Source organism: Dipodomys ordii, unplaced genomic scaffold (genome assembly GCF_000151885.1).
Source record: "Dipodomys ordii isolate 6190 unplaced genomic scaffold, Dord_2.0 Scaffold69, whole genome shotgun sequence".
NCBI classification, from domain to species: domain Eukaryota; kingdom Metazoa; phylum Chordata; class Mammalia; order Rodentia; family Heteromyidae; genus Dipodomys; species Dipodomys ordii.
This window is the reverse complement of record NW_012267285.1, coordinates 1,423,061-1,434,036: the sequence shown is the minus strand read 5'-3', so window position 1 is coordinate 1,434,036 and position 10,976 is coordinate 1,423,061. Positions and strand designations below refer to the sequence as shown.

At 51.9% G+C, this 10,976-nt stretch overlaps 1 protein-coding gene across 2 annotated transcripts in view; it reads left to right on the top strand.

Annotated features, from left to right (window-relative positions):
• Positions 1–9,426, top strand: part of Ntf3 (neurotrophin 3) — a 52,772-nt gene extending 43,346 nt beyond the window's left edge. For both annotated transcript variants that reach the window (XM_013023678.1, XM_013023677.1), the window contains exon 2: positions 8,610–9,426. In XM_013023678.1, coding sequence (XP_012879132.1) covers positions 8,610–9,395 — 786 coding nt within the window. In that variant the 3' untranslated portion in view covers positions 9,396–9,426. The remainder of the gene's footprint in view (positions 1–8,609) is intronic.
• Positions 9,427–10,976: the final 1,550 nt, after the last annotated feature.

Sequence of the window (10,976 nt, the reverse complement as noted above, 5' to 3'; positions counted from 1 at the left end):
CTGTCTGTCTGTCTGTCTGTCTATCTATCTATCTATCATCTATGTATCCATCCGTCTGTCCATCCATCTAATTTACCTGGACCTTGCTAGGCAAATTGGATGAAATGCCCTCACTGATACTGAAGGATGACACCCCAAGACCCAACTTCCCCAGCCGCAGGGTGTTTGCTTATTTTCTCTGTAACAAACCACCGCCCAGATTCCGAAGCTGAGGACGGCAGCCATGTTCCCATTCCACCCGACGTCCCGGGTCGGAAGTTTGGGTAGAAGAGGACTGGGGTTCCAGGAGTGGGGCTTTCGGTCCCCACGACCTTCACAGAGGTCACTGGGTGCTACACAGGCAATCATGCAGGTCCTCTCCACCACCTAGAGGGAGGGGGGGAGGCAGGGAGGCCTCTGTGGCCTAGGGAACATGCCGGATGTTGACTAGGTTGAGACTTGAGTCTTTGGTGTGTGTGTGTGTGTGTGTGTGTGTGTGTGTGTGTGTGAAGCAGCAAAATGCCAACAGTAACTGTAGGAGAAATACCACTAGGAACCGAGACCCCAAGATCGGCCATGCCCCCTCCACACACACACACACACGCGCGCGCGCGCGCGCAGACAGGCACAAAGGTAGCCGGTCAGTAGCGGAGTTGGCTTTACTCATAAATCAAATCAGGAGAGGAGCAAAGCGCCGACAGCACGTGGATTACCTTTGTTCACCTCAAGAACACGTCGATCTGTGTCTACAGGGGAATAGAGGGGTGCGGGAGGGTTCCCACTTTCCAAAGTTCGCCTGGTTCTTTTTTTAAAGTTATCTTTAAGTGGTTGTTCCAAGGAATTGCTGTTTAACAAAGCAGTGGACGGACACAGTGCGTCTTGATCAAAGTCAATCCTCTCAATGCTCCACCTATTCCTCCCCTACCGACTCCTTGTTTGTTGTTGTTGTTGTTGGTTGTGAGTCTTGAACTCAGGGCCTGGGCGCTGTCCCTCAGCTCTTCAGCTCAAGGCGAGCGCTCTACCACTTGAGCCATAGCACCACTTCCGGTTTTCTGGTGGTTCCTAGGAGATCAGAGTCTCACGGACTTTCCTGTCCAGGCTGGCTTTGAACCTCAATCCTCAGATCTCAGCCCCCTGAGTAGCTGGGATGACAGGCGTGAGCCACCGCACCTGGTCTGAATGTCTCTTTCTCTTAAAAAAAAAAAAAGCCAAGAATGACCAGTATGACCTTTGCTGTTTTGTTTTCTGCCAAAAAAATAAAGATTAAAAAGTTAGGGCTTGCCAGGTACCTGTATCCTAGCTACTCAGGAGGCTGAGATCTGAGGATCACGGTTCAAAGCCAGCCTGGGCAAGAAGGTTAGTGAGAATCTTATCTCCAATGAACCACTTTTTAAAAAATGGCGTAAGTGGAGCTACAAGTGTTAGAGCACTACTAGGTTTGAGCAAAAGGAAAAAAAAAAGGTCAAGAACAGAGCCCAGGTCATGAATTCAAGCCCCAGGATGAACAATTACATAAGAGCATCTGTGTGAGTGTGTGTGTGTGCACGTGCACACACACACACTCACATTAGGGCTTGTAGAATAACACAGACAGGCGGTTACGTCTTTTTTTTAATCCTGCCTCTTGGTGGATGTGTGATCTTGGGTAAAGTCTCAGTTTCCTCTGCTGTAAAGTGGAGATAATAACTTTATCTTAGAGGATTAATTGAGATAATCCATTCAAAGCGCCTGCAAAGTCCAGCATCTGGCCAGACTCTCTCGGGAGGTTTAGCTCTCATGACAAGAGACTTGTGTCTGTGATTAAAGGCCGCTTTGGGCTCTGGACGTTTGTGCCAAATCGCTTTCCAGGACAGGCTCTGGGTTGCTTTTTGAGACTAGCCCCCCAAAACTCACTAGATTGTTGGAGAACAGGAACAGAATGATTCTTAAATCCGTACTCCACGCTCTCAGTGGGGTGTTTGTTGATGTTTGTGGTGCTGATCTTGGAGCTTGAAGGAAGTCAGGCGCTGTCCCTGAGCTTCTTTTGCTCAAGGCGGGTGCTCTACCACTTGAGCCACAGCGCCACTTCTGGCTTTTGGGTGGTTCGTGGGAGATCAGAGTCTCACGGACTTTACCTCCCAGACTGGCTTCGAACCACAATCCTTAGCTCTCAGCTTCCTGAGTAGCTAGGATGACAGGTGTGAGCCACCAGCGCCCAGCTTCTAGTTTTGATTTTCTTTTGAAAAAGTAGGATGATAAGGAATGGATGAGAACAGTCTGGCTGGAAAAAAATGGTTCAGGACCCACACTTATCTCCGGCAGGAAACTGAGTCACAAGGGTATTCCAATGAAGGAAGAGCAGAAAGCGAATCCAACAGCCCAGATCGATCCACTTTACTGGAGAGTTGAAGAGGGACACCGTGGTGACCAGAGGAGCCCCGGGGACCAGAGGCGTCCTGGGGGGGCAGGGGGGCAGAGGTGGAAGGGCTTACGTAGGGTGCTCTGTGGGGCAGGGTGGAAGGGAGCTGGAGAGCTATAAACCCTTTGGGGGTGTCGTTCGTGGTGATCACCTGAAATGGAGGACCTCGGGAGTCTGAGGGAGGGAGGGGTGGCAAAATGGGACTTCATGTCTCCATGAAGATTCTAGGCTGGAGAAGTTCTAGAAGGTTCCATGGCGGGGCAGGGAACGGGGAGGTGCTGAATTCTCAGACCAGGGCAGAGTCCCATCGGTGAAGAGAGAGAGAGTTTGACAGCGTTCAAATCAAAGATGGCTCGTCTCCCACGGCCCCCTCCCACACCTTCCCACGTGGACCCGGGCGCCATGTTGGTGGACCAACGCTGGGTGTGCATCGAGGTGGGGAGAGGTAAGGAGGGGCTGTGTTTGGCTCGGGCTCGGTGGCCAGGGAGGAATGAGGCACCCTTCCACTGCACAGGCTCGCTCAGGGCCAGACCAGGTTGGTTTGTGCATCTTGGTTTCGTTGGCTGCCACCACGGTGGCTTGGGTAAGCCCGCTGTGGTCTTGGTTTGGAACGGGGACTTGGAGTATGAGTTGAGTGGAAGTCACGCTTTACTTAGGGGTGGGCGGGGGGCGGGGGAGTCAGGTGAGGTTCCCTACTCTCTTAAAACCAAGCGGGACTCTTGATCGTTGCTGTCGGTGGTGGGGCTTGAACTCAGGGCCTGGGCGCTGTCCCTGAGCTTCTTTTGTTCCAGGCTGGCGCTCTATCCCTTGAGCCACAGCACCACTTCTGGCTTTTTCTGCATATGTGGTGCTGAGGAATTGAACCCGGGGCTTCATGCATGCTTGGCGAGCGCTCTACCACTGAGCCACCTGCCCAGCCCGGGACTGGAGCGTTTTTTGGCAAGGGAAAGAAGCAGAGGAGTTGGGGTTTTTTGAAAGCAGTCATGGGTCCCGCACTTCCCCGGGCTTTGGCACAAGCAGAGAGCAGCTTCCTTCCTTGTCTCCATGGCTGGATGGATTTCCAGATCTTTCCAGGACAGACATCAGGCCTGCTGTCCAACTGCGACTCCGTGGCTTGCCTCTCCTTTCCTGTGATTCTTAAGATGGGGTGTGTGTGTGTGTGTGTGTGTGTGCGCGCACGCGCGCCGTCAGAGTGTCTTACACCCTTCCCAAGCTGTGTTAAAGAGCCGGGCACTGGTGGTTCACACCTGTTCATCCATCCCAGCCCCTCAGGAGGCTGAGATCTGAGGATCGCAGTTCAAAGCCAGCTGGGGCAGGAAAGTCTACGAGACTCTTCTCTCCAATGAGCCACCAAAAAGTTGGACGTGGAGCTGTGGCTCAAGTGGTCACATGCCAATCTCTACTTAAAAAAAAAAGAATTCAAAGACAGTGCCTAGGCCCTGAGTTCAAACCCCAGGAGTGGCACCATTCCCCCACCCCCCAAAAAATGGGGGAAACAAGTTCAGCTACTGTTTAATATGGCTTTGGGGTGATTTTTCTACCGCATTCCTTTCTGCTTTGTCACTCCACTTTAAATCTATCATTTTCCTTCTCCCTCCCTTATCTTTTTTCTCCCTCTGTCTCTCTCTGTCTCTGTCTCTGTCTCTCTGTCTGTCTCTGTCTCTTTGTCTGTCTCTGTCTCTCTGTGTCTCCCTCTGTGTCTCTCTGTGTCTCTCTGTCTGTCTGTCTGTCTGTCTGTCTCTGTCTCTGTCTCTGTCTCTCTCTCTCTCTCTCTCTCCTCCTCCTCCTCCTCCTCCTAAGCAAGATACTAGCTTATCTGGCAGGATGTAGTCTGTAACTCTGACCCTGATTCAGACAGAGTCATGGCTGCAGAAATCCTCGGAGAATTAGAACCTTCTAGATCCAGCTGGACAATGTTCCCTTTCACTCCAACTCCAGAACACAGCTGTCTCCAGGGTGGGCTGTGGCTTAATAATAATAATAATAATAATAATGACATCTCATCCATTTGCATATTGAAATCTGGGCAAGTGAGAAACAGCTTTCCGATTGGATCTCTACGACTTTCTTTTTCCTTTTTCCGGAGCTCTGCTCTTTCTCAGGAACCCGGGTAGGTCCATGACCGGACACAACACAAAGGCATGAGATGTCAAGTCTGCAACTCTGTCCACTACAGTGTTGGATGCCCACAAAAGAGCTGGGGGGGAAGAAGGCCGGGCATCAGTGGCTCCCGCCTGTCATCCTAGCTACTCAGGAGGCTGAGATCTGAGGATCACGGTTCAAAGCCAGCCCAGGGCAGGAAAGTCCAATTAACCAGTTTAAAAAAAAGCTTGACATGGTGCGGTGGCTCAAACGGTAGAGTGCCAGCCTTGAGCAGGATTAAAAAAAAGAAGCTCAGGGACACAGCACCTAGACCCTAAGGCCAAGTCTCAAGTATTGGTGTATACACACACACTCACACACACTCACACACGCACACACAGAGTGGAAAGAGCAGGCATAGTAGAGGCCCAGCTACCTTAGAAGCTTCTAGACCTGCAGCCATCATGGCTCCAAGCCTTGGTCCTGAGCTTCTTTTGGAAACAAATCCTCTAGAATGTCTGAGAGCAGAAGACCCAGGCAGGCAGAATATCAAAATCCCCAGGGCCCAGTGGCCCGGTTGGAGCCAAGTCCTAGCTCTGCAGTCTATGAGCTAGCCAACAACCTCAGGCCTCAGTTTCCCCATCTGTGAGGATATTTTGTTGTAGTTGTGGGTTGTGGGTCTTGAACTCAGGGCCTGGCCGCTGTCCCTGAGATCTTCTGCTCAAGGCTGGCGCTCTACCACTTGAGCCACAGCACCACTCCTGGTTTTCTGGTAGTTCCTTGGAGATAAGAGTCTCATGGACTTTCCTGCCCAGGCTGGCTTTGAACCACGATCCTCAGATCTTCTGTGTGGGTTGTAGACAAGGCTAAGGAAAAGAAAAGGAGGAATCAGAAATTGCCCTCTTTTGGGTATTTTGAGGCGGGGTGAGTCCTCCTTGGAACGAAGCCCCTGGGAAGGAGAAAACATCAAATGTGGGAAGGGCAGCTATGTGGAAGTTCTGGTGTGGAGGGCCTGGGATCGGCCGGGCTGCGGGGAGATCGGGAGATCGGAGGAGGAAGGCAGTTTTACCCAAGTCTTTAACAGGTCTTTTTCTAATTATAGCCAAGCAGAGCCTGGGGAACGCGGCCCGCCTCTGAGCCAAGGACCTGTATTTTCTTTGGGAAAAGAAGGCAGGAATTGACTGGCTTCCAAAACCCAGGCTTGGCAGAGGCCCATGCGGAGAGCTCGGGCCAGGAAGCCGAGCCGGTGGCCAGGGAGGACTTAATCCACTTAGGTGCTTATTCAGGAAGCACACGTTGATGGAAACTCTGCTCTATGTCCACCCTGGAACAGGGGGTCGGGCCCAGTAGCTTTCATCCAAGAAGCGATCCACTGGGAATAATAATAATAACAACAACAAAGTCGTTGGATGTTTTTCTATTTGCTCTTTGGGTAATAACCCTTGCTTCTGTATTTACAGCTCCATGTCTTTACTAGATACTTCCCTGCTAGTTCATTCACCTCTGTTATTTCCCAGCTGACTTCTGTGCCAACTCTTGCTTTGTCTGGGGACCTCTGCATGCACGCGGGCGCACACGTGTGCACACACACACACACACACACACACACACACAACTTGTGTCATCCTATTGTGTACCTTTTAGCGCCTGCACTTCAGAGAGATGTAATCCGTTGTTTCCCGATAACCTGTGAGTCCTAGACGCTTTTCTTGCCACTACAATGCAGGGGAGGAGGGGGAAGATGCAGGAAGGAGATGCTAGAAGCATCTATCTGTGTTGCTCAAGTGGCCCGTCCGCGGAGCTCACGCGGTTGAAGGAAACGGCACTTCCTTCCCGAGTGGACGCCCGGAGATTCGTTTATCCCGTGGGAACCATTTCCCTGGGTTTACCACAACTCCCAGAGCAGTCTTGGGGAGGGCGGGAGGGGTGTGCAGCCAGGGCAGAATTCTTCTGTTAGCTTTGACCTTGAAGGAGAAAGTTGTCCAGAAAATGATTCCCAGGCAGAGAGAGAGAGAGAGAGAGAAGATGACCCCTTATCACAGAAGCAGGCTAGAGGCCCAGACCAGCAAGCTCCTGCTTAATCCCTGCCACCATGATGGGTGTGTTGAGAGATTGGGAAGAGAGGCAGGCGGGTTCTGGGCCCCGCCCGCCTCCACTCACCTTTTGTTTATTTCCTCTCTGATTTCCCCTCCTGGGATCCAATAAAGTCTTTCTGGAAATACCGTCGGCCGACCGAAGGGGAGGGGGAGGGAATGGTTGTGGTTGTGTTTTTCCACGCAGAGACACACAACTCTGAAGAGGAAACAACCGTACCCCCGGGACCTGCCAGGAGCCAGCCTGATGGTCTCAGGGCCGGGAGGGGATGGGAAGGGTGAACCCCATTCCCCTTAGGAAACTCCATCTTTGCCACCCAACACCCCCCCCCCGTGAGGGCAAAGCCTGGTAGGACATCTGTCTGACAGCCGAGCACCCCGAAACTCAGGGCCTCTCACAGTAGGGGTAGGTGAGCCCCTCTCGCCAGTATGAGGGGTCAGGAGCTCCCCGATTTCCAGCCTGGGTGTGTCCCTCTGAGAGACGTTGCCCCCCCACACCCCAAGAAGCTGGGAAAGGGGGAAGCAATCCGGATAGATTTGAGGGTGTCATAGCACTGTGGAGTCTCCCTGGCTCTCGTGTGCCACCGTGGAGTGGGGGATGTGTCCCCCGGGGGACCCCAGGGAATGTGTGAAGGAAGGGGGTGCTTCCCACACAGCGGGGAGGGATGCAGAGACAGGAGAACTCGCATGCAACGTGGAATAGCACCCCTGCTACAGCAGGGGTGAGGGCAAGGGCAGGGAGGGCTGACAAAGGGAGAGAGGAAGGGGGGGTGGACAGTGGGCCGGACAGAAGGATGTGACCTGGGGATATTCAAGGCCTTATGTGGGGAGGGGAGAAGGGGGGGACGGAGAGGGGCAACGTGGAGCCAGATGCTCACACACCCACATGTTGATTTGAATCCCTTTGTACAACTGTTTAAAGATGTGTGTGTGCGTGTTCGTGTGTGTGTGTGTGTGTGTGTGTGTGTGTGTGCATGCGCGCACATGGTCCTGGAGCTTGAACTCAGGCCCTGGGTGCTTTTTTTTCCGCTTGCGGCTGGTGCTCTACCACTTGAGCCACAATGCCACTTCCAGCTTTTTGCTGGTCCAGGGGAAATAAGAGTCTCACAGACTTTCCCTCCCCAGGCTGGCTTTGAACTGTGATCCTCAGATCTCGGCCTCCTCCTGAGTAGCAGGGGTGACAGGTGTGACCCCACACACACACCCCGACCCCAGCAGAGATGATGTAATAAATAGAATAAGATTTGCATTTTCTGCAAAATATGTGTTGATTTATTACTTTATTATTCATGGATCTAAATATTCATGCATGAATAATTATAAATATTCACTTATTTATTGTTATAAGGAGGTTATAACACATGATTCATTATTTCCACATATAACTATTTCCACCAAAATAATTTATATTTTATTTATAAACAATGTCCTTTTAATGTTTGTAAAGGAACAATATTACCTGTTTCTGAACATCATTATGAGTAGTGTGCATTTATTGTTTGTCATTTATCAATAATATTTAACACTTAATGATTAAGAACACTGTAATAAGACTGATGTGGGTGGCTCACACCTGTCACCCCAGCTACTCAGGAGGCTGAGATCTGAGAATCGTGGTTCAAAGCCAGCCCGGGGGCAGAAAAGTCTGTGAGAGACTCTGATCTCCCATGAACCACCAGAAAACCAGAAGTGGCGCTGTGGCTCAAGCGGTAGAGCGCCCGCCTTGAGCTGAAGAGCTCAAGTGCCCAGGCCCTGAGTTCAAGCCCAAGGCCGACAATCATCATAATAACAATAAGAATAGAGCAATAACAACAAGAAGAAGCCAATAATAGAGCAGCTGCTGTTCTGTGTAGGCAGATAGAGCACACCCCTCTTTTGTGTTTCCCAGGGGTTGACCCATCGATCGTCCAGAAAACTCTTCTTGCTCTCCCATCCCGGGGGTTCCCCCTCTTTTGATGGTTCGGGGAGGTGGGGGGGTGGTCCGGGCTGGAGGTAGCTGCAGCTGACCACATCCCCCCCACACCCCACGAAGTTAACCTCCTGCGTCTCCCTCACAGGTGTTGCAGGTGAACAAGGAGATGTCCGTCCTGCTCTATGTGATATTCCTCGCGTATCTCCGTGGCACCCAAGGCGAAAGTTCGGCTCGGAGGGATGCACCCCAAGACTCGCTCAGCTCGCTGATCATCAAGCTCCTCCAGGCCGATCTCCTGAAGAACAAGCTGTCCAAACAGATGGTGGACGTGACCCAGAGCTACCAGAGCGTCCTGCCCGACGGGGACACCCCGGGAGGCCCCGACACCCCCCGATCCGAGTTCCAGCCGGTGATGTCCACCGACACGGAGCTGCTGGGACAGCACAGACGCTTCGGCTCCCCCCGCGTCCTGTTGAGCGACAGCACCCCCCTGGAACCCCCACCCCTGTACCTCATGGAAGACTTCGTGGGGAACCCCACGCCGACCAACCGCACCTCGAGGCGTCGGAGGTACGCGGAGCACCGCAGCCACCGCGGAGAGTACTCGGTGTGTGACAGCGAGAGCCTGTGGGTGACCGACAAGTCCTCGGCCATCGACATCCGGGGACACCAGGTGACCGTGCTGGGGGAGATCAAGACGGGGAACTCCCCCGTCAAACAATACTTTTATGAAACCCGATGCAAGGAAGCCCGGCCCGTGAAGACGGGCTGCAGGGGCATCGACGACAAACACTGGAACTCGCAGTGCAAAACCTCCCAGACCTACGTGCGGGCGCTCACGTCTGAGAATAACAAACTCGTGGGCTGGCGCTGGATACGGATAGACACTTCGTGCGTGTGTGCCTTGTCCAGGAAGATCGGGCGGTCGTGAACCGGCTCTCCACCCGCCTCCCCCCCCACACCCACCCACCTCCCACCGTCTATAAATTATTACTTTAAATTATACGATATGCATGTAGCATATAAATGTCTCTATTGTTTTTATATATATTATAAGTTGACCTTTATTTATTAAACTCCAGCCATCCGACGGTATATAGAATAAGCTTTTTTGTTTTGTTTTGTTTTTTAAATCTTCTCCTCCCCGCCCCCTTCCCCCTCATCCCCCTTCTCAATAAAAATCAGTGTGCTTGCCTTTTCTACAGCCTCTTCCTGTCTGTTCACCTGAGGGGTGTGTGTGTGTGTGTGTGTGTGTGAGAGAGAGAGAGAGAGAGAGAGAGAGAGAGAGAGAGAGACCCAGCTCCCAAGGGCTCTCCTGTAATACCGGCACGAAACTTCTATTGGTTTGGTTTGGTTTTGGGTGGATCCGTGGGTCTTGAACTCAGGGCCTGGGCACTGTCCCTCAGCTCTTCAACTCAAGGTGGGTGCTCTACCACTTGAGCCACAGCTCCATTTCTGGTTTTCTGGTGGTTCACTGGAAATCAGCCTCATGGACTTTCCTGCCCAGGCTGGCTTTGAACCACCATCCTCAGATCTCAGCCTCCTGAGTCGCTGGGATGACAGGCAGGAGTCACTGGCTGTCATTTTAGCAAACTCGGTATTTAAAAAAAAAAATTCACAAATCAGATGATGTCAGAGTTGTGTCTGAACCGGGTTACACCCCCTCCCCTTTTTCTGGAATCCTTCATGTTGGATGGATTCATTAATCATTGAAAAGGATACCCCCCCTCCCCGGAGCTTTCTGAGTCAAAGCCCACAAGTAAGTGTTCCCCAGCCTTCCTCCGCTCTAGGTGTTGCCAACTCAAACCGCGACCGGTGCCAAGGACAACAAACCTGGCGATTCTCATTCTGGAAGTTTCCTTTCAACACATTTGTTGTCGGGAGGGGGGTGAGGGAGGAGGCTGGTGTAAAGATTGGGGTTTGCTGCTTTATTCTTTGGCTCTGATTTTCGTTTTGCTCTGGGTAAGTGGTTTTTATCCTGTCAGGCACACAAGGGGGGATAAAGGTTTCTCTAATGATCCCTAACAGCTTTGTTTTATTTACTTTCATTTGCCTGTGGGCTTGAACTCTTACAGACAATGGTACGGCCAGCCCCAAGTGGACTGAAGTGGTGGGTGAGTAACCAATGTCCAGGAGGTAAATCCAACTCCTCGTAACCCACAGCCCACCCTGCCTCAAGCCATCCTGGGAGCAGCAGCCGGAAAGCCCCGGATCTCCACCACCAGACCCGAGTGCAATTCCCAGCTCTTCCCCCTGGGGCCGGGGAACGTTTAGGGGGTTTCAGGGTGAGGTGAGCACACCTTCTCCAGCACCAGTGCACGAGAGGGAGTGGTAGGTATTACTGATGATAATGATGATGATGATGATGATGATGATGATGATGATGATGATGGTGATGGTGATGATGATGATGATGGTGATGATGATGATGGTGATGATGATGATGATGATGATGATGATGGTGATGATGATGATGATGATGATGATGGTGATGATGATGATGATGGTGATG